Source organism: Hypanus sabinus, chromosome 2 (assembly GCF_030144855.1).
Source record: "Hypanus sabinus isolate sHypSab1 chromosome 2, sHypSab1.hap1, whole genome shotgun sequence".
Classification (NCBI taxonomy): Eukaryota; Metazoa; Chordata; class Chondrichthyes; order Myliobatiformes; family Dasyatidae; genus Hypanus; species Hypanus sabinus.
The window spans coordinates 94,861,113-94,885,803 of NC_082707.1; the positions used below are offsets into that span (position 1 = coordinate 94,861,113).

A 24,691-nucleotide genomic window follows, 5' to 3' on the forward strand; every position below is an offset into this window, starting at 1 on the left:
GGCTAGCGGGTTAATATAGGGGATAAGAAACCCCACCCTGGCCAAACTTAAGAAATCTCGTTTGGAAGGATGTTGCACAAGGTGTTACCCTGTTACAAATCGGTATCCCAAAATAACAAACAGTACACAATATGCAACTGAACGATTAAGCTTTATAATTCTTACTTTGACTATATGTTTAGTAGAGAAACTAAATAAAAGAAAAAAAAGGGCTCAGTCTTATTAAAGTCTGTTACACAAAGTTGAAGCTCATTGATAAATCAATCATTCACAATCAACCTCCTCCAATTGTCACTGTCCTTCGGACCCTCACTCCGAGTCCACTCCGTCCGGTGGTCTACCAGCTCTCTCCACACGCGTCATCTCTCCTTGACAAAAAAGCCACAGAAACAACATCCTTCCAGATACACAAGACAAAGCAACAATCTCCGATTGGCTAACATGCATACCACAGTCCTGTTCTCTCTAGCCTTAACCCAGATATTACTACTACAGAGAAACTGTTACCTCACCAGTGAAACATTCCAGAGAAGCCATTACAGCACATTACAGATTTATACCAAGACAGAATACAGGATATTGTTTGTCTAATCAATGCAATCACCCTGTGGATGAAAACATTCTTCCTCAGGTCCCCTCTGAATCTCCTACCCTAACCTTGACCTCTACCTTCAGATAAGTCTGTAATGGGGAATAAATGCCCTATATTATTACCAAATGATCAATATCATGCTGTTCTCTGTGACTATTCTCCTCATGATGAAGAACACAAGCAACTTTTCTGCCATGTGTCAACTTACCATCCATTAATGCACTTAACAAGCACTGATCCCTGTGACAGAGAAAACGTGTAAAGTCCACACAGACATCACCCAACATCAATATTAAACCTCCTGACACTCTGCAGCAACATCATAATGAGAGTCAAAAATTTAACTGGAAATTAATGGAGAACAACAGCAGTTCAGCCAGCACCAGTGTACCTAAGAGTCCCTGCACACATTTCAGATTTCCAGTATGAAATGCTTTGATTTTTCTTTATCATCAATGACAGCCTTTTCATTAACCTAGCTTTGAACATGCCTCACCAATTCACCAGGCCAGCTCTCAGACTGATCTCATCAATCCCACCTTTACCTTTTTAAGGCCCATGCTTTCCAACTTCTCCTGTAAAGACTCTTCCAGGATGGGGCGAAACTGTTTGATGAATTTTGGATTCTGCCTCAGGGTGTCCAGGAGCTGCTGCTTGCGGTCTAGTGTACTCTCCAAATCTGTACAACAATCATCATTGAAGTAAAGTTAGAATGGAAGTGAGACAGACAGCCAGGTGGAAGAGGGAGGAAACTGTTGTGCAGTGCAGGGTTACGGGGGAAGTTCAATGAACAGGGAAGAAGAGGCAGAGGATGATGAAGATAAAGGCAAGGGTGAGGGAGTGGAACAAGGGAAGGTGAGGATCAGGGGAAAGGAGTAGGAGAATGAGAGGGATTGAGGAGAAACCGGGCAGTGGGAAAGCACGTGAGAGTGGGAGAACAGGTATTATTGACAGTGAGAGAATGGGGGAATGGGTATTATTGACAGTGAGAGAGTTGGGGAAGGGGTATTATTGACAGTGAGAGAGTTGGGGAAGGGGTATTATTGACAGTGAGAGAGTGGGGGGGAAGGGGTATTATTGACAGTGAGAGAGTGGAGGGAAGGGGTATTAGTGACAATCAGAGAGTGGGGGAATGGGTATTATGGACAATGAGAGAGTGGGGGAATGGGTATTAGCGACAATGAGAGAATGGGGTTATAGGTATTATTGACAACAAGAGAGGGGAAGGGGTACTAGTGACAATGAGTGTGAGCGAATGGGTATTAGTGACAATGAGAGAGTGGGGGAATGGGTATTAGTGACAGTGAAAGAGTGGAGGAAGATGAAATATGTTAATAGGAACTGACAAGATTGTCACAACACTTATTTATATAATTTTGTCTGAAATATGTATTTTCATTAATACTCTTTAAAAAAACCAGAGGCCTGCTTTCCTTTCAGCTTCTCGTACAGTTACATCAGCACTTACTCATAGCCCTGCTCTCCTGAAAGCGCCCTCTCCTGGCCGCACGGGGAGTGATTTGTGTGGAGTGGCTCAGGGGATCTGGGGCATGGGAGCGGTCCTGCTGGAGGATGTCGTGTTTCTTGTAGCAGGAGTGGCATTGAGGGTGGCAGGAGTGGCAATGTGGCAATGAGGGTGTGGATTTACCAGGCCACTTGCACACTCTGCTGGGCAGCAGCCAGAAGAACATCTGTCAGAATGGAAGATGAACGAGCTGTGTCCTGCAGACTGTGTGGCTTTAGAGAGCAACAGGTGAAGAGTTCAGCCTGACTCTACCAACTTCCTGCTCTCTGCTGAGTGATACTCAGGTATCAATATTGTGACAGCTCTCTTTCTTTCTGGTTGTCTCTTACTTGCACTCACACAGCCTTGGGTTGCCCTGATGGTGGAAATATCTTCAGCTGGAACCTACCATCATCTTTCTCAGATTCTGAATCTTGGCTCTCGGCAGCAGCTAAAACATAAAGCACATTTTTAGAAAAGTCGTGCAGTCTACGATATTCGAACTCTCTCATTGCCATGTTAAACCACTTCAAGCAGAAGCCATCCCCTTGATCACCACTCTGCTAGCTGTGAACTCTCCCTTTGACACTGAGATGAGCTTCTGACTAATGCTGCACTCCATTACAAAGCCTGCCCATTTCCAGCTCTAATAATCACCGGTTACCAGCTCTGATTCAACTGAGGTTAAAGTGGAAAAAGATAGCAGTTCAATTTTAAACAGTGTTCAAGAGGGAAGGCCAGAGGTAACAGCTAAAGTCTGCAGAAGTTAAATCAGCAGTTAACAGAGATGATGGGATCCTGAGGGAGGAGGTTGTGCTAAAATAGCGCATCAGTTCATATCCACCAGAAGGATGCAATGGCCTCTGAAAAAGGATGAGAGGGATTCACCAGAATGAGACTATAAACGAGAAATTCCAGTTACATAAGGAATCAGAATCAGATTTAATATCACCAGTATGCGTATGAAATTTCTTAAATTTGTGGCAGCAGTACAATGCAATTCATCATATAGAAAAAACTGAATTACAGTAAATATATATGTATATGTGTGCATGTGTTTATATATTAAATAGTTAGATTAAAACAAGTACTATAAGTGCAAAAACAGAAATGAAGAAAAAGTCGTGAGGTAGTGTTCATGGGTTCAATGCCCATTCAGAAATTGGATGGCAGAGGGGAAGAAGCTGTTCCTGAATCATTGAGCGTGTGCCTTCAAACTTCTATACCTCCTTCCTGATGGTAACTAGGGATATTGTAGATCAGGGAAGGTCATCAGGACAGACAAGAAAGCTATTTAAAATCAGTTTCAGATTGAATAAGTAAAGGGAAACTGTCCTCAATGACAGAAAGGCCAACAACTACAGGGAAATATTTGAGTGAATAGAAAATGGATCAAAGCTGCCGTGAAAGAAATGTGGCTTTATGAATTGAGTGGTTACAATTTGGGGTACCCATTCATAGGTAGCTGGTCAAGGGAGAATTTTATTAATACTTGGAAACATGTGAATGCAGTAAAGGAAGGCAGGTGGTGAACCAGAGTGTCCAGCTCCCGGCTCTAACTTTCCCTCAGCCCATACATACAGTGGGATGGAAGGACAAACAGGTAAGGACTCAGACAGAAAATTTTAATTCTTACCTTGAATTGGTCGAGTAGAAAGATTCTTGATCTGCAATAAAACAATTCAGAAAGTCACAACTTGAAATTTAATCACCTTGTCAATACAAACTACACGTTGAGATTCCTACAGTTCTTTCCCTATAAGGAGGAAATCAAGGTAAACGGGAAGGTGAATAGTTTTTAAGGAGTTTTGAGTGATGCATCGCCTGAAAGGATTCAGTCACAAGCACCGTTGAATTGGTAACCTCCTTTTCAGCTGTTTAATTCCATGGTGTTCCAGTTAAGCCAGGTCAGAGTTCAGATCTATCCAAACCAGACTTACCTACAACAGGTAAACCATGGGTTAAAATTGGAGTAAAAGCCTCTCTTTGTTCTCTCAAGAGGTGTGGTTGGCTGCAATATAAAGCTGTTTCCACATAATCCCACCAAGCACATCTGGGGCAAGACTGCAACAGGTTAGAGTAGTTTAAGCTATTTTTCTGTTGTCAATAATTCCACCACTTCTGAAAAGAGTTTGAACACTAACAGTTTTCTCCTTAATCTTCTCTATTAGAAAATGGATCATACCACATATCCTCATCCTGTATACATTGTTCTCATGGGTCTCCCTTGTAACCACACAATATCCATGTTAAAATATGCTTGCTGGAAGGGAACCATATAACCTAGCCAAGTGATCTACAACGGCACATCAATTCCTAGCTTTGCAACCGATTTGCAAAGAATGGATTAAGCCTTTTTTTAAAAAGTCATACACATATTTTCATGTGACCACCACAAGCTTTTAAATTCCTCCATTCCGTTAACGTTGAAGCATTTAGCTTATGTTGGTTCTCACTATTCATTTCAAAAGGTGTAACTTCACTCCTCTAGGTTAAATGGCGTTTGCCTGCTTTGTCTGTATGCTTCTTCAGTTTATTGGTGAACTCTCTACAAAGTGGTGTTGCTGGATAGTGTCTTTGTTCTGTACAGGCAGTCCCCGGGTTACATACGAGTTCCGTTCCTGAGTCCGTCTTTAAGTCGGATTTGTACGTAAGTCAGAACAAATACATCTGGTATTATTTAGCGTCAGTTAATTAAACGTTTGTCTTAGTATATATTTTACCTTTCTATGCATATAAAACACTTAAGAAATATATGTATTCTAACAATTAAACCACTGCATTGTTTAGTAATAATTGTAGCGTTCATCGGGGTTGGGCTTTTCACACGCTCCATTATTCTCACTTTATCCGTTATCCTTTAAAATTGTCCTGATCGTTGACTGACTGTAGCCTAATGCTTTTCCAATGACTGATGGCGTTTCACCTCTTTCCAAACGCTTTATTATTTCCACCAAGAGGCAACAAGAGGGAATGCAGGACAAGTGGCAGCAAGGAGAGCATAGTAAAAACTCTGAAGTGGCAGTTTAATCCAATATCTTTAAAGATTTAAAAAAGCTACTGTACCTCACACACCAGCAACCAGGGACTAGAGGAGAAAGCTGGTGAAAATGCAGTTGAGCAAAGAGCAGTGGGACTAGGTACAATTTCAACATCATTTCAGCTTATAAGTCACAGGATCATTTGGAGTGTGGACCAGCTGATGAGAGAATTCAGGCAAAGCTTTTAAAAGAAGTGGACATGACATTTGGGTAACATCCAGAATAGTTACCAGTACAGGGATCCAGTTTCCCCAAAAGCAGAACCCTGAAGTGCAAGCAACAATGCCAGGAATGAGTAATGGCAATATGGTCTTTATCTTTACAGCCAAGTCACAAGCATGGCAGAAGGAGGTTTGGACGAAAGACAACAGGCTGTGTGGAAGCAAATGACAAGAGATCTCGCCAAGGATGGTTTGAGAGCCACCCAGACTTGGTAGGCAGTGTGGGGGTGCAGTGGAAAGGGGGATATAGGACCAATTCTATTGTAAGTGTGTAAAGTGTTAAATGGGAAGTAGGTAGAGTGAGCAGTGGATTGGGAAATGTCTGGTGAGGAAAGGGTCAAGTGATATATGGGGCAGGGGAAGACTTAGTGGGATTGGCTGAAGGAAATAAGATAAAGGACATGGGGCAAGGGACAGGGAACCATGGGAAAGAGGTGCTGGATGGAAATAGGAAGTTAAAGGAAATCAGTTCCAGCAGGGATACATGAAATAAACAACTTTGTTGACTAATGACTCACTGGAACAATATCCCACTACCCTTTATTAATCAAAATTGCACATAATTCAAGTCACACTGACCCTCAATGCCCAGTGATGAGACCCAGCCAACCACTCAGTTCTACAAAGAAAGAAAGAAAGAGAAATTTGGCAAATCCTACCTGAGGCTCAATCAGACAAGGAGCAGCAGAGTGTTGCAGCTTCACAGACCCGGGTTCAGTCCTGACCTTCGGTGCTGTCTGTGGAGTTTGCACTTTCACCCTGTGACCGCATGCATGATTCCACGGTTTCCTCCCACCTCCCAAAGACAGGCAGCTGGTCAGATTAATTGGACACGGGGCATCGACTTCCGGTAAGAAGGCGATTGTTTAGCTGCTCTGAACTTTTGCTCCGTCATTCTCCCTATCTTTGCACTATATGTCACCATTCTTAAACCTTAGTTAGGTATTTTATTAGGTTTCTTTTACCTGCCTGCGAACACATCTATTTTATAATGGCTACCAAAAGTACCAAAACCCGGAAAAAGGAAACTTCTACGGCTTTGCCGGCTGACATTCTCACTGCTTTGGAACAGCATCGACAAGATATTTTAAAGGAATTTAGAACTTCTCTCAACCAGCTGGATGTCAAATTGGATCGGATCAACGCTAGAGTGGACAAACATGCTGAACATTTATCTCGCAACGACTCAACTTCTGAAGATTTAAAACTCCGCGTTCAATTTCTTGAAACTCTCTGTTCCAGCCTAGAGGAGAAGAATTGTAAACTTTTTTCCAAAATGGTGGATCTTGAAAACCGGAGCAGACGTTGCAATCTACAAATTCTTGGTTTGCCAGAGGCCACCAAACAGGGCTCTCCCATGAAATTTTTTTCCGATTTCCTCTGTGAGAATTTTGGGAAAGAATTTCTTCCGACTCCACCTGAGCTTGAAAGGGCACACAGGATCTACGTTCCCGTGCAATTCTGGGCTCCCGCCCACGGCCGGTAATTTTGTGCTTTCATCAATACCAGGTGAAAAACCGTTTGATTATGGAGGCACGCCGCAGAGGTACTTTTGCTTTTCAAAATACAGTCATTCATTTTGTGGAGGATTTTGCCCCCCAGGTTCTGAAGATGCGTGCTGAGTTTAAAGGTGTAATGACAGTGCTTTTTGATCGCGGCCTCAGACCCTCCCTTTGAAACCCAGCCGATCTTCGAATTACGCTTACTACTGGAGAATATAAGTGGTTTAAATCAGTGAAGGAGGCTGAGGCATTTGTTGGAAGTCTCCCGGTCATCCCTTCTCTTTCGGAACCCGGTCTGACCTTTTAAAATGGTGGATAAGTACCTCTCGTAGTAAAGCTATTTTTTCCAGACTCAGACTTTACTTGAATAATTCAGACATTATCTATTGAAACTCTAAGGGCTGTAGACAATCTCTCCCTGGACTTGGTGCGTTTTTCCTAAATAGATAATCTGAGTTTAATGTTTCCCTGTGGACATTTAGATTGTACTAGTGTAATCTATTTTATTCTTGTATAACTTTATTTATAGAGATCTACAATTGACTCAATCTTGTTTTGGAGGTTTGGAGTTTTTATTGAAGGCCTCCCTGTTGGTTGATTCATAGTTTAAGTTTTGCTTCTTTTTTTTCTGTAAATGGTTAATAAGTACTCTCTTCGAATCTATAATTTCCCCCTTTTCTCACTCCCTTTTTTTTCTTTTAATCTTCTATAATTTTTCACAGGTAGGTTAGTTTTGGTTTTCTTCTGATTTTCTTTGTATTAAGTTTTATACTTCTGTTGAAGTTGTTCCTATTTGTAATTATGTTTTCTAGTGCATAAACTAGTTACCATTTGCTATAGTATTTATACGGAACTGTTGTTAACGACACAGAACTGGAAGTCATACTTGGGTTAATTTTTTTGGTAGAGCTATCTGCTTTTTTTTTGTAGCCGTCTAGTTTTGGGTTGCGAGGGTGGAGTGGATTCTCCAGTTCCAACACTACACACTGTTTCTTTTGCTTTCCTTTGTTACTCAGGACATGTTTCTGTTTTGATTCTACGAATCCATGTTTACATTTTTGCTCCCAGACTGTTATTGTACTGCTTGACTTTTTATATGCCTGCTGCCTTCTATGCACTAATAATTGATAATGGTTAATACACTTAAATTTGTGAGCTGGAATGTAAAGGGATTGAATCTTTCAGTCCCTTGCTTTCAGCTCCTTTTTTTTGGTAGTAGGCATTAATAGCTTCTGTTGCTAAGTGTATTTACAGTTTTGGGGGTTTGATTGACCTGATTTATATTCTCTATATTGTGTTGTGGTTGGTCTGGAGTTTTTTTTTTGTTGCGGGGCTTGGGGAAGATACTAAGTTTACATGTCTTCAATTTGGGTGCTTTCTCAATTATCTTTCTTTGTATCATATGTATGGTTTTTTTTGCACTGTATCAATGTTTTTCATTTTGATCTGGGGTTTTTTATCTGTAACTATGTAGAAAATGTATAAAAAAATAATAAAAAAAAGATTAACTGGACACAGTAAATTGTGCTAAAATGGAGGTAAGTGGCAGAATATGGGGAGGGAGCAAATGGGAAAGTGGAACGAGCAGATCGGTCAGAAGAGGCCCAGACTCAGTGGGCTAATGGGTTCATTTCCCTGTTGTGTGAGTCTGTGGTTAAATGTGGTCAAGCTAGTGGTGCTTAAATCTCAAAGACAGATGAAAAATGTCAAGCAGATATTGTAAAGGGACTACCTGATTCTTCTGAGATGAGATGACCGCACCCTGTTCTTTGACCTTTGCAGAGAGCGTATTGATTTGTTTCTGGAAATAATCCGACATTGCTCGCTGGTCTTCTGATAAAGTAGACCTCAGCCTCTCATTTTCAGTCCTCATCTGTGAGGGGAAGATTAAACCAACTTCAGAACCTCAATCAACATCTAAAATTTAACATTCATTTCCACTTATGATTGCTTCTTCAACAAGATCTGATCACAAAGCAGCCATGAATATTTCACCTACAACATATTCCCATTTCTTCATGGCTGCCCACTCTCCCACTGTCACAGCATTTCCCTTTCCCTCTCCCTCTCCCTCCATCTTCTCCCTCTCTCCCGCCTTGTTAGTCAACTGCTGCTAATACTAGGATAGTGGCAATTGGAGACATGCATATATGGAGAGGTTTGAGGGTTTTAGAAAGTGGATGTTACAAAGGAGTAACATGCAGAGTTCAATACAGTGTGACCTAAATTGTGTCCTTCAATGTTACTAAGGCAAAGTTTTTAGTTTGTGTTATGTTCAATCGAACATTGAGTAGCTTAGTCTTTTTATCATTTGTTTAGCAGATTTCATTATCTCAAAACCTCTTTAACAGTGAATGAAGTCCCAAACTTCTTAATGCTTCAAAATTAGAACACACCTTGTTTCCACATTCAGTTTTGTAAACCTTTATTGCAGTATCCCTAAGCTCATGACTCTCCTTCCTTTGACCAAACGCAAAGTGCAGTTATAGAATTTCAATAAGATTTGATTATTTTTCTCATTAATATCCTTCAATGCCAATGTCCTTCCAAATCCCTAGAGTATATTGATAAATGCCAACATTCCAATGTTCATCCTCAATATTTTACCTTCTTGCCTCCAAATGAAATACCCTCACACGGTGCTCCACATTTCATTTTATTACTGAATCTCTTCATATACCCTTGCACACCCTTTGTGCCTACCCCTCAGCTCTGATTCCCACATCACTGGGTCAACAGCAAATTTAATTACATTACTGTCATCTGTTGTCATTTGAACAATGTTAACAGAGAAGTATTGGTAGACATGAAGTAGTTTCTTTATTGGAAAAAATGAGACAAGGCAGGTATCATACTGAGACCCTTTCAGAGCAAGAGGTCTGCCTGACCCATGACATTTTATCTGCTAAAGATCAAAGGACAATTCCATATTTACAATGCACCCACATTGCTTCCTTTGAGTACATACAAACTTTGCACCCACACCAAAAACATCTGAATGAATTTTAATTAGCATTGTCTGGTCTTTCCATTAACTGTGATTCACGACTTTCAGGAACCCATTGTTCAGAGCTGCATTTTAAATTTAATCTACAATCCATATTCAGATTGCTGGCTGAAGTTATTTGCTAACCCCCCAAAAAAAGCCCTAACATCATCTATCATTAAAATTAATTATAACTAACCAGTGTCTTGGCTACCTTTCCCCTGAACCTACTCTACCAGATGCCCTCTCAAAGTTTGTTGGAATAGCAACAAATCAGCATACAATGGCACCAGAATGCACACTCTGGACAAGGAGCTTTAATGATAAATAAGCATGTGGTTCCCTGAAAGTAGTGTCACAGGTAGGCAGGATGATGAAAAAGGCTCTTGACTTGCTGGCTTTCATCACTCAAGACAATGAGTATGGACGTTGGGATGTCATACTGCAGTTGTACATGATGAGGCAAGAAGAATTCTATCTCTGTCAAAGCAGTGGGAAGATGGAGTTAGTGCAGATGTGTGGGAAATGGAAGAGATGTGGGTGAGGGCAGCATCAATGGTGGAGAAAGGGAAACCCCATTCTTTGAAGAAGGAGAACATCTCCGATGTCCTGGAAAGGGATCAAATGCATCAGAGGCAAAGGAACTGAAAAAAGGGAAAAGAAGTTTTTACTGGAAACAGGGTGGGAGGAGATATAGTCAAGATATCCATGGGAATCGGAAGGTTTGTAAAAGAAGTCTGTGCACAGTTTATCTCCAGAGATGGAGACACAGAAATTAAGAAAGGGGAAAGAGGTGTCAGAAATGGACCAAGTAAACTTAATGGCAAGGTGAAGCTGGAGGCAAAGTTGACAAGTTCAGCATAGCTGCATGAAGCAGATATAAACGTAGCACAGGTTCATGACCAGGGAAGACTTTGAACAAGGATTGTTCCACATAGCGAACGAAAAGGCAGGCATAGCTCGGGCCCATGTGGATGTTACAGACTCTAACAAGTTTCCACAGATGTACCGTGGAGAGCATTCGAATTGGCTACATCACTGTCTGGTATGGAGGGGTTATTGCACAGGAATGGATAATACTGCAGAGGGCTGTACACTCAACCAGCACTATCATGGGGACTAGCCTCCTTATCATCAAGGCCATCTTCAAAAGGCAGTGCCTGAAAAAGTGAGCATCCGTCATTAAGGACGTCACCACCTAGGGAATGCCCTCTTCTCCATACTACCATCAGAGAGGAGGTATAGGAGCCTGAAGACACACATTCAATGTTTCAGGAACAGCTTCTTCCATCAGAATTCTGAACAGACAATGAACCTATAACACTACCTCGGCATTTTGCTCCCTTTCTGCTCTACTTTATTTATCCTTAATATATATTTCTTATTGCAATTTATAGTATATTTTATGGATTGTACGATACTGCTGCCACAAAACAACAAATTTCACAAAGTATGTAGTGATAATAAACCTGATTCTGGTTGTGATTGTGGGTAGCTAGAAGGTTGCCATGGATACAGTCGACTATAGATGGAGAGGGGCCAGAAGAGATTTACAAGGATGCTGCCTGGATTAGAGGACGTGTGCTTCCAGGAGAGGTTGAATAAACCTGGATTGCTTTCTCTGGAGCAGCGGAGGCCAGTAGAGATCTGATAGAAGTTTATAGGATTACAAGAGACATAGATTGAATAACAGCCAGTATCTTTTCCCCAGGTTTGAAATATTAGAGGGCATGCATTTCAGGTGAGAGGGGTTATTTCCAAGGTGGGGGACAAGTCTTTCTACAAAGTTATGAGAATGTGCTGCGAGGAATGATAATGAAGGCAAATGTGACAGAGGTATTTATGAGGCACTTAGATAAGCACATGAATAAGCACATTGTGTAGGTAGAAAAATTATCTTACTAAGGCACTTAATTATCTTAATTGCTTGTCACAATATTTTGAGCTGAAAGGCCTGTTCCTATGCTTGTTCTGGTCTATGATCCATGTTTTAGGGGGTTATGATTCCCAGTGCTGACTGACACACATCAGTTCTCTCCTGGAGACTTCCAAACAGTACACTGATTCTCCCAACACCCTTCAAAACTCTTTGTAGCAGAGAAGAACAAACAGTTTAAAACGTTGTAATGAACTTTTTGAAAGAGCCATGCGTTAATCTCATTTTCCACCCTTTCACCACAGACCAGCAAGAATAAACAATTATAGTTACTCGCTGATATCCAGAGCTACCTTCCATCTGATATCTTTCAGCACCATTCTTTCGATACTTTGGTGCAGCATAATAACACTTCAACACAAAAGTACAGCAAAACAATTGCATTAATTAGAGATTATTAGCAAATCCCGAATAATCCAGCATCGTCAGGATGTTGGTAGTACTGGACAGGCAGATTTTCTGACTAAATACAGAAAACTCTTTAACACCTAACATTATTTACATTTTTGCATGTTATGCATTAGTGTAATAAATAAAAGATATATACTATATACAGCCATATATAGATATAGATATATACAGGCATATACTAAACTCAGTAGACCACAGGGAATCCACAGAATCATATGCCGAACCGTCAAGATTTCCAAACAATGGGGGAGCAGATTAGCAGAGTAATAGCATAATAATTAATGCAGAGCCTCAAAGTGTAGATATCAAAACCTCAAGTTGAAGAAATGCTCCCAAATGTGGTGAGTTATAACCAATACCACACTGGAAAGGTAGTGCTGAATGGAAACAAAATGTAAAGGTGGCTCTGGAATCCAAATTAAAAATAATCAAGGGAGCTCTCATACAGCCTTGAAGATCTTCCAAGGGTTTGAGCATGTGATTGTTTTGGACTGCAGTTTTAGTCATACCCCACATTTACTTCAGGTCACAGCTTTGCCCTCAACACAAGATGAAGGTCTAACTACCCAAAGATCATCTTCTAGCCGTATGGTACCATTTGCCAGGTACAACAATAAAAATAATTTAGCAAATAAACTTTCAAGTACAAATTTTACACATACCTCTTCCTGTTCAGTCACATGCTCAGCTTGAAGTTCTTTGAGTTTTTTTTTGGATTCCTTTTTCTGGAAGTAAAAAATAACTCATCTTTTACAACTTTACTTTGTGATCCAAATGAATGACTCAGCAGTGTTGTAAGGTCACTGTCACCCAAACATACAGATTCCCAGTGGGAGCAGCTGCCCAATGGCCTGCAGTACTCTCAATGGTACCACAGGCACCCAGTGTTACTATAGTCACCAAGTGGTGTCACAGTCACCCGGTGGCAGATCTTTCCAGTGGTGCCCACAGTCACCCTGAGGTGCATACAATATTTCCAACGGTAACAGGTACATATTTCCAATCGTACCATAGCTTCCCAGTGGTACATCTTCCCAATAACAGCACATTTACTGGCTCTCAGGGGCAGTACAGCTGCCCCGGAAATATTTCAAATTGTACCCACTTACCAATTTCTCATATTTCTCCTTCAAGTTTCTCAGTTCATCTGTTTGATCCTTCTCATGAAACGTCTCCACTTTGGAAATAACTGGACTTCTTGACTGAATCTCCTGCAGTTTCTAACAAACAGAAAAAATCTGACTTTAAGCTCAAATTGTCTCATTGGTACAATGTTTATTAGGGTGCTATTTTAACATGGTAAAGGGAAGTGGTATATAGTGACAGAGTAATTGGCTCAGATCTGAAACGTACTGACCTTCAGGCAGCAATTCAGAAACAAGCAAACTAATTTTGCCACACTGGACCTTCAGCTACACCACTGAGATCAGCTTCAAAACCGGGGACAGCACCTGATCATACTGACGTTAGAGACCAGGCACACCACATCTGACCCCTCAACTTTAGGGACCCAAAACACTTCACATCTGACCCCTCAGCTCTGGGAACCCGACACACTTCACATCTGACCCCTCAGCTCTGGGAACCCGACACACTTCACATCTGACCCCTCAGCTTTGGGAACCCGACACACTTTACATCTGACCCCTCAGCTCTGGGAACCCGACACACTTCACATCTGACCCCTCAGCTGTGGGAACCCGACACACTTCACATCTGACCCCTCAGCTTTAGGGAACCCGACACACTTCACATCTGACCCCTCAGCTTTAGGGACCAAACACACTTCACATCTGACCCTTCAGCTTTAGGGACCCGACACACTTCACATCTGACCCCTCAGCTTTAGGGAACCCGACACACTTCACATCTGACCCCTCAGCTTTAGGGACCCGACACACTTCACATCTGACCCCTCAGCTCTGGAAACCCGACACACTTCACATCTGACCCCTCAGCTTTAGGGACCAAACACACTTCACATCTGACCCCTCAGCTTTGGGAACCCGACACACTTCACATCTGACCCCTCAGCTTTAGGGACCAAACACACTTCACATCTGACCCCTCAGCTTTGGGAACCCGACACACTTCACATCTGACCCCTCAGCTTTAGGGACCAAACACACTTCACATCTGACCCCTCAGCTTTGGGAACCCGACACACTTCACATCTGACCCCTCAGCTTTAGGGACCAAACACACTTCACATCTGACCCCTCAGCTTTAGGGACCAAACACACTTCACATCTGACCCCTCAGCTTTAGGGACCAAACACACTTCACATCTGACCCCTCAGCTTTGGGAACCCGACACACTTCACATCTGACCCCTCAGCTTTAGGGACCCGACACACTTCACATCTGACCCCTCAGCTTTAGGGACCCAAAACACTTCACATCTGACCCCTCAGCTTTGGGAACCCGACACACTTCACATCTGACCCCTCAGCTTTAGGGACCAAACACACTTCACATCTGACCCCTCAGCTCTGGGAACCCGACACACTTCACATCTGACCCCTCAGCTCTGGGAACCCGACACACTTCACATCTGACCCCTCAGCTTTAGGGACCCGACACACTTCACATCTGACCGCTCAGCTTTAGGGACCCAAAACACTTCACATCTGACCCCTCAGCTTTGGGAACCCGACACACTTCACATCTGACCCCTCAGCTTTAGGGACCAAACACACTTCACATCTGACCCCTCAGCTCTGGGAACCCGACACACTTCACATCTGACCCCTCAGCTCTGGGAACCCGACACACTTCACATCTGACCCCTTAGCTTTAGGGACCAAACACACTTCACATCTGACCCCCTCAGCTCTGGGAACCCGACACACTTCACATCTGACCCCTCAGCTTTAGGGAACCCGACACACTTCACATCTGACCCCTCAGCTTTAGGGAACCCGACACACTTCACATCTGACCCCTCAGCTTTAGGGAACCCGACACACTTCACATCTGACCCCCTCAGCTCTGGGAACCCGACACACTTCACATCTGACCCCTCAGCTTTAGGGAACCCGACACACTTCACATCTGACCCCTCAGCTTTAGGGAACCCGACACACTTCACATCTGACCCCTCAGCTTTAGGGACCCGACACACTTCACATCTGACCCCTCAGCTTTAGGGACCCAAAACACTTCACATCTGACCTCTCAGCTTTAGGGACCCTACACACTTCACATCTGACCCCTCAGCTTTAGGGACCAAACACACTTCACATCTGAGCCCCTCAGCTCTGGGAACCCAACACACTTCACATCTGACCCCTCAGCTTTAGGGACCCTACACACTTCACATCTGACCCCTCAGCTTTAGGGACCAAACACACTTCACATCTGACCCTTCAGCTTTAGGGACCAAACACACTTCACATCTGACCCCTCAGCTTTAGGGACCAAACACACTTCACATCTGACCCTTCAGCTTTAGGGAACCCGACACACTTCACATCTGACCCCTCAGCTTTAGGGAACCCGACACACTTCACATCTGACCCCTCAGCTTTAGGGAACCCGACACACTTCACATCTGACCCCTCAGCTTTAGGGAACCCGACACACTTCACATCTGACCCCTCAGCTTTAGGGAACCCGACACACTTCACATCTGACCCCTCAGCTTTGGGAACCCGACACACTTCACATCTGACCCCTCAGCTTTAGGGACCAAACACACTTCACATCTGACCCCTCAGCTCTGGGAACCCGACACACTTCACATCTGACCCCTCAGCTCTGGGAACCCGACACACTTCACATCTGACCCCTCAGCTCTGGGAACCCGACACACTTCACATCTGACCCCTCAGCTCTGGGAACCCGACACACTTCACATCTGACCCCTTAGCTTTAGGGACCAAACACACTTCACATCTGACCCCCTCAGCTCTGGGAACCCGACACACTTCACATCTGACCCCTCAGCTTTAGGAACCCGACACACTTCACATCTGACCCCTCAGCTTTAGGGACCCGACACACTTCACATCTGACCCCTCAGCTTTAGGGACCCTACACACTTCACATCTGACCCCTCAGCTTTAGGGACCAAACACACTTCACATCTGACCCTTCAGCTTTAGGGACCAAACACACTTCACATCTGACCCCTCAGCTTTAGGGACCAAACACACTTCACATCTGACCCTTCAGCTTTAGGGAACCCGACACACTTCACATCTGACCCCTCAGCTTTAGGGAACCCGACACACTTCACATCTGACCCCTCAGCTTTGGGAACCCGACACACTTCACATCTGACCCCTCAGCTCTGGGAACCCGACACACTTCACATCTGACCCCTCAGCTTTAGGGACCAAACACACTTCACATCTGACCTCTCAGCTTTAGGGAACCCGACACACTTCACACCTGACCCCTCAGCTTTAGGGAACCCGACACACTTCACATCTGACCCCTCAGCTTTAGGGAACCCGACACACTTCACATCTGACCCTTCAGCTTTAGGGAACCCGACACACTTCACATCTGACCCCTCAGCTTTAGGGACCAAACACACTTCACATCTGACCTCTCAGCTTTAGGGAACCCGACACACTTCACACCTGACCCCTCAGCTTTAGGGAACCCGACACACTTCACATCTGACCCTTCAGCTTTAGGGAACCCGACACACTTCACATCTGACCCCTCAGCTTTAGGGACCAAACACACTTCACATCTGACCCCTCAGCTTTAGGGACCAAACACACTTCACATCTGACCCCTCAGCTTTAGGAACCCGACACACTTCACATCTGACCCCTCAGCTTTAGGGAACCCGACACACTTCACATCTGACCCCTCAGCTTTAGGGACCAAACACACTTCACATCTGACCCCTCAGCTTTAGGAACCCGACACACTTCACATCTGACCCCTCAGCTTTAGGGAACCCGACACACTTCACATCTGACCCCTCAGCTTTAGGGACCAAACACACTTCACATCTGACCCCTCAGCTCTGGGAACCCGACACACTTCACATCTGACCCCTCAGCTTTAGGGACCAAACACACTTCACATCTGACCCCTCAGCTCTGGGAACCCGACACACTTCACATCTGACCCCTCAGCTTTAGGAACCCGACACACTTCACATCTGACCCCTCAGCTTTGAGGACCCATCACACTTCAAGCTTAGAGTGTCCAACAGGGCCTTTGAATTGGTGTCACCAAACTAAATGGAAAAGCTAAGTCTGGGCTAACTTCTCCAATTAATATTATGATTCTAATTAGTATTAATGATTCTAATTAATGTTAATGTTTCTGTCAATAAAACGTTTTTGTCAAATAGATATATCATTTTTTAAATATAATTATATAAATAGACTAAATTATTTTTAAAGGTACGTTGTATAGCACTTCAAAAGGCTCTCAACATGTCTGTCAAAGACTGGCAGGGCAGATTAAAGAACTGGCTGCAGGATCCACCCCCTGAGGCCTAGTCACCACTCATGGACTACTGTTCCTTGCTTACTGGCCACTCCTAATCTTCATTACAAGTCTGCCTCACAACAGAAGACAGGTCAAATGTACAGGGGTCAAACACTGGTCTTCAGTTGTCACTGACTGACTACACAGCCCTCCAACACTGATTGAATGACTGACAATAGTAAATATAGCAAACAATGACAGTATTGGATTCAGGGCTCCCACTGGAATTACAGAGCAACTCCAGTGGTACCAATACACTTTCAATATAACATTGTCAATTTATATCCATGAAGAGAATGAAGTCTAATATCTTGTAGGACTCTTTAGTAACAGATGGAATGCTTAGATAGAATGAACAGAGAGGTGTCAAGATGACCATGTATTTCAGTAGCTCGAGTCAGCCACCATTCAAGAACAAAAGAAAATAGGAGTAGTAGGCCAATGGTCTGCTAAAGCCTCCTCTGCCATTCAATATAACCATGGCTGATCTGCCCCAGGCCTCATCTCCTCTTTTCTGTGCATTTTCCCTAAGCCCTCAATTTCACGATCATCCAAAAATCTATCTACTTCCTCTCTAACTTACCCTTATCATCTAGCCCAGGGGTGGGCAAACTTTTTGACTTGAGGGCCACAAAGGGTTCTAAAATTTGACAGGGGGGCCGGACCAGGAGCAGATGGACGGAGTGTTTTGGTAATACACCTCATAAGAGAAAATAAAATATCATGGGATATGTAGAAAACATGTGCTTTAATTTCAATTGAAAATGAACAAATGCATTACAACAAAATATCTGTCTTTGAAGTCCCATGGTATTTAGCTATTTATTGAAATGACTATTAAAACACTGAAAATTAAATGAATAAAATACAGCTTTTTTTAATAGTAACATTTATTATTTTAAAGCACTGAAAATTATGTTATCCTTCAAGATATTATCATCATCACTCTCCTCCTGACTGTCTTTATTTCAAAAACGGTAGGAGGTGCAGGTCTACTTGTCCTGCTCCTTCTTATTCAATTGTCCCCTGTGCCAAAACTCAACAACAACCAGCACAAGGACAGAACAGTGACAGCGCGCCAGTATGCGGAGCGCGTTATTTGATCTGGAGCGCATTTTTTATTTTGAGAACGTACGTGCACCTGCGCACTACTCATGTCCATCACTTAACAGAAATGACATGTAACATGTAAGGCTTATTGAAAAAAATATTTTCAAATGCATTTTTTACATAACACAACGAAGAAACTCATTTTTAATTTCAGTGGGAACAGTGTTGTTGGTCTCCCTTTTTAGCCAGCGCATCAAAGTCTGGATTTAGTTTTGTTGTGGCGATTCTCAGGATGGATCTGAGGTATTGGTCAGTTAACTTGGATCTGTGGCTGGCTTTGTTGATGTTCATGACGCTGAACACCTGTTCACACAAATAGGTCGAGCCGAACAAAGAGTAAAGCGCAAATGTGGAGTAATACGCTGCACCTCAACAAAGGTCAATGTGTAGCGGTGTGCTACATGCAACACTAAAATTACGACACGGAGCCGGTAACTGCAGTCGAAGAAAAAAACTTTATTCGAAATCCCCAGCCTCACTTTTAAGCCTCCCTCAACCAGCCCCCCTGCGCAGAGGCTCCAAAACTCTGTGTTCGCAAATCCCCGCAGGCTATCTCCCTTAGCCGGAATGCTGGCTAATTGTGAGCTGGTTCGAATGTGCCAGGAAATGGGTCGCCACAAATGTATATAGAGTGCGTCATCTATTGGGAAAACGCCAGTATTGCGGGGAAAAAACGTTAACAAGGTTTATTAATATAATTTCATCAAGTTCTGCGGGCCGGATTAAAAAGCTTAACGGGCCGCATATGGCCCGTGGGCCGTAGTTTGCCCATGCCTGATCTAGCCTCTGCAACTCCCTGGGACAGAAAACCCATCAGTCTCTGTCTGAACTGCTTGACAGGAGTTTTATATAATTACCACAGTATTCTGTAACTATCTCCTCATTCGAGATTCTTCCACTAGTGGAAACGCCCACCCTGTCAGGCTCCCACAGGATCTTATACGTTTCAATAAGATCACCTGTAAATCTTCCAATGGTAAAGAATACAGCTCTAATTTCATTAATCACTCATAACCAGTTCTCAACTAAAGCCTTTCTACTTCCATTGACCACAGGTTCTGTCCAGAGATTTTGGATTTGTCACATATATTTCACCTAAAGGAAACCAGGGTGACTTTGGCCCGTTCTATCGTGTTCTTCCAAGTACCCCAAAACCTCATCCTTAATAATGGAGTCAACACCTTATCAACCACTGATGTCCATCTAACTGGCCTATAATTTCCTGTCTTTTGCTTCCCTCCTTTCCTAAAAAGTGGAGTAACATTTACAATTTTCCAGTCATCCAGAACCATTCCAGAATCTAGTGGCTTTTTAAAGATCACTACCGATGCATCCACAAAATCTCTTCAACTATCTCTTTCAAAACCCTGGGGTGTAGTCCATCTGGTTTGGGTGACCTATCTACCTTCAGACCTCTTGGCTTCAAGAGCACCTTCTCCTTAGTAATGACGGTTTTACTCACTCTGCCCCTGTCACACTCAAATTTCTGGCAAACTTTTGGCGCCTTACACAATGAAGACTGATGCAAAAATCTCATTGAGTTTATATTGAGCCTTAGTTGCTGGAGCTCTGAGGGGGAGGTTCTACCAACTGTGTCACTGTGCTTAACAGCCTAGATGCAGGGATGACATTTGCCTTGACTAGGATGTCAAGAAGCAGGGGTCACAGTCTCAAAATAAGGGATTGGTTATTCAAGAGAGAGATGAGAAAAAATGTCTTTACTGAGAGGGTAATGAACCTTTGCACTCTCGTCCTGGGTGTGCTCCAAAGGCTCAGAAGACAGAGACCCGTCAATGACTTCTGGATACAAGGGAATTAAGGGTTGTGTGGTTGGTGCCGAAAAGTGTCATTTGGCAAAAGAGTCAACCATGATATTCTTGAATGGCAGAGCAAGTACAAGAATCTAAATGGCTCATTCCTGTTTTTGTATGAAGCATGTTTAACATAGACCCTTTTCTGTGCTGTTGACCTTTAACACCCAATGCAGTAATGTACCCAGTGCATTCATGGAATGTCGCACCAAATGCAACAAATTTTTGCAAAGACATTTCACTTACTGCTTCAATAGACAGGTTCTTTGATGCCACGCCCTGGAACTCCATTAGAAGTTGCTGTCGCAGGCTATCCATTTCTTGAAAGATCTTTTTCCTTTCTTCCTCTTTCCAACTTTCAAATTCCTTCCTCAGTTCTTCCTCTCTCCTACGGATATTTTCCGATTCCTGGTTGAGACACATGGACCACTTCTCTAAATCAAACTCAAATGGCTTCATTCATTTAAAGTCAACAGTAATGGGTAACTTCAGTGGAAGGACCACCATCGTGGATCTGATCACATGGACAGCCATGACTCCACCAGCATCCATGTGCAATGTGGAGCTGTAATACGTCATGCCATGTGCCGGGCCAAGTTCCCTGACCACCCCATCACTGGTATGGAGGGATGGAACAGTTGCAGAGCCAGGGATTAACAATCCAACCTTCCTTGAGCTTCAAGGATAAACAGCATCATGTGCAATTCAAGTTTCAACAATCCTGGGCACTGCTTCAGTAGAGTCACTGAACTGTAAGTTAACTCCCTAACCAAGCGACACAGCTATCAGTCAAATGATCATTTGGCAATGGTCCACTAATAGGACTGATACTGCAAGCCACATGACGGGGCAATCTGGAATGCACCGCCTGGGAAGGTGGTGGAGGCAGGTATCTCACAATCTTTAAGAAGCATCTGAGCAAACACTTGAATAGGCAACACACAGTACAGACGTGGACATAACAGCTGGCATTGGCAAGGAGGCCCAAAGGACCTGTTTCCATACCATGTGAATCTATGACTTGTTCCGTTAAGTTTCCCTTCACCCAAGCTAGTTCCAATCATAAAGTCCTCTCCTCCAGCTGAATCTGAATATGACCCAGTAGAATATAGTGAGTTATTTCTGTGGTATCATGGACATCTCAACATCATTGTTGTCGCAGCCCAGCATGACAAGACCTCAACCACTATATATTTTTTGACAGGCACTGACCTGGCTTCGCCTGATAGAATCAGCCTCCCGTTCGACTTCCAGCTGTGACTGGCTGATGCGCAACCGCTCCCTGAGCTCCTCGATCTCATCCACGATCTGCTCGGTTTGCTGCTTCGTCTTCCTTTCTGGGAGGACAACATAACACAAATATGTCAAAAGCAAGATCCTGCCGACAGACCTTGTATTCGTCACATCCAATAAAGGCCAGGCAAATCACCACACCACAGGAAGAATCTGATTACACGGGGAAGGTTCACTCAGATGTTTTGGCATGTACTGTTTCAGTTATGAGGAGGAACTGGATAAGTTTGTTTTCATGTTCCTGGAACAGGGAGACTGAGGGGTGATATGAGAGAGCAGAAGAGACTGGGGGATGATATGACACAGCAGGATGACAGAGAGATGATATAACACAGTAGGAATGACTGAGGGATGATATGACACAGCAGGAATGACTGAGGGATGCTATGACACAGCAGGATGACAGAGGGATGATATGACACAGCAGGAATGACTGAGGGATGCTATGACACAGCAGGATGACAGAGGGATGATAATGACACAGCAGGAATGACTGAGGGATGATATGACACAGCAGGATGACAGAGGGATGATATGACACAGCAGGAATGACTGAGGGATGCTATGACACAGCAGGATGACAGAGGGATGATAATGACACAGCAGGAATGACTGAGGGATGATATGACACAGCAGGATTACAGAGGGATGATATGACGCAGCAGGATGACAGAGGGATGATATGACACAGCAGGATGACAGAGGGATGATAATGACACAGCAGGAATGACTGAGGGATGATATGACACAGCAGGAATGACTGAGGGATGATATGACACAGCAGGATGACAGAGGGATGATATGACAGCAGGAATGACAGAGGGATGATATGACACAGCAGGAATGACTGAGGGATGATATGACACAGCAGGAATGACTGAGGGATGATATGAGAGAGCAGAAGAGACTGAGGGATGACATGGTAGTAACATTATGATGGTAATAGATCATAAAAACCTACCTCCCATGGTGGTGCCTAAAATAAGAAGACATTGATAAATAGTGAGAGGTAGGAGGGTTAGATTCTTCACAGAGGGCGGCTGGAGTTAGCTTCCTGAAGAGGTGGTAGAGGCAGGTATTCTCATAACATTTAAGGAACTTCTAGACAGGTACTTGAATCACCTATGCATATAAGGCTACAGACATAAAAGGGTAAATGGGATGAGTATAGGTAAATAAGGCTCCTAAGGCTGTAATAGCCGGGTGGGAGAGGGGGGTAGTGGAGATAAGCTCCCACTACATATTAAATGTTAAATCAACTCCATTGCTTCTCACTGATTGAGGCACTGAGGGTCCAAGCCCTTGATCAACTCTATTGCTTCTCTCTGACTGGGGCATTGAAGGTACGAGCCCATGATCGACTCCATTGCTTCACTTCAATTCAGGCGTCGAGCAAGGTTGAAGTCGTTGAGGACAAGGGTGGAGGACTGACAGTGCCATCTGCCTGTGTTTAACCGGTCTTCCACTCCCTCTCACTAGCTGCTGGCAAAATGCAGCAGTCCTGGGATCCACAGTTCAAAGATTGATTGGCGAGGCTGTGGGGGACTTTGAGGTTCATGATACATTGGTTCTTGAATTCTGGCTACTCTTTTATTTTGCTGTTTTCGAGTTGTTTAATCAATACAGACTGAGGCACTTCAGCAAAGAATGCCCTGCAGCAGGTAGTGGGCTGGTGGCAGTGATGAACTGAGCTCAACTGAATCCTCCTGGAATCCTGGATTGACGTTTGATATTCTATGTGTTGTTCGTTCACTTATTGCTGTTTGCGCACGTTGGCTGTATGATGTTTTCCTGAACAGGTTCCAAGGTACTTCTTCGTTTTGTGGCTGCCCACGGTAGGTCAAATCTCAAGGGTTGAATTCTGTGTACAGACTTTGATAATAAGTGTTCTTTGAATGTAGATGGGGTCAAGGCCCTGAGTTACAGGGCAAGTTGGGTAGCCCAGGACAGTGGAGTGCAGGAGTGTGTTTAAAATCACGAAAGGCATGGGCAGAGTAAATGTATACCATCGTTTTTTCCCAGCGAAGGAGAATCAAAAGCTAGAGGGCATGGATTTAAGGTGAAATCCATGGAAAGAATTTAAAGGGACTAGAGGGGCAACATCTTTTCACAGATGGTGGTGCATATATAGATCGAGCTACCTGAGTAAATAGTTGAGGTAACTATGATCTGGACAGGTACATGGATAGTCAAGGTTTAAATGGGCATGGGCTAAATGCAAGCAAATAGGCATCCATGGATTCTACCTGACCTGCTGAGTTCCTCCAGCATTTTGTGTGTGTTGAAATGGGACTAACTTAGATGGGCATTTTGATCACCCTGAACAAACTGGGACAAAGGACCTGTTTCTATGCTGTATTATTCTATGATTCCACAACTATTTTTTTTCCTGTCTCAACAACATCTCTAGAACCAATTTTCAGGAAGCTATTAAATGGCAACGACAACAGTTCATCCTCCAAGAGGACCACAAGCATGACGTGGTTTGGAGGTTTGCATACCTCAATGATCCAGAAAGCTATGCTGGCTGGAGTCAGGGATTTATGCTTTGGCTCTTAATCGGGTCACCCATACCAATGAGGCCAGAATAAGTCCCCCAGTCCTCCAGGTTCAGGGGTTCTGCTCAGGGCTAACATCACTGACTGGCAAAACAAATTTGTTACTGAAACAGCAATGAAGAATCCTTCTATATCTGAGTGTGAGGGTATTGCTGAGTCTCTACCCAGAACGTGCATGGCTGACAGTGGTGAAAACCGAGAAGAAGCCACTGACACCATGAAGGAAGCTCTGAACACAACAAGAGGGGGAGAACAAACACAGCAGC

General features: G+C 43.6%; 1 protein-coding gene across 6 annotated transcripts in view; it reads right to left on the reverse strand.

The window, feature by feature from the left end:
• Positions 1–24,691, reverse strand: part of LOC132381197 (cilium assembly protein DZIP1L-like) — a 162,034-nt gene that overhangs the window by 109,303 nt on the left and 28,040 nt on the right. For all 6 annotated transcript variants that reach the window (XM_059950507.1, XM_059950518.1, XM_059950493.1 and 3 more), the window contains 8 exons: positions 21,787–21,911; positions 20,821–20,982; positions 13,303–13,413; positions 12,856–12,918; positions 8,593–8,733; positions 3,733–3,763; positions 2,506–2,547; positions 1,138–1,271 (listed from right to left, as the gene is read on the reverse strand). In XM_059950507.1, coding sequence (XP_059806490.1) covers positions 1,138–1,271; positions 2,506–2,547; positions 3,733–3,763; positions 8,593–8,733; positions 12,856–12,918; positions 13,303–13,413; positions 20,821–20,982; positions 21,787–21,911 — 809 coding nt within the window. The remainder of the gene's footprint in view (positions 1–1,137; positions 1,272–2,505; positions 2,548–3,732; positions 3,764–8,592; positions 8,734–12,855; positions 12,919–13,302; positions 13,414–20,820; positions 20,983–21,786; positions 21,912–24,691) is intronic.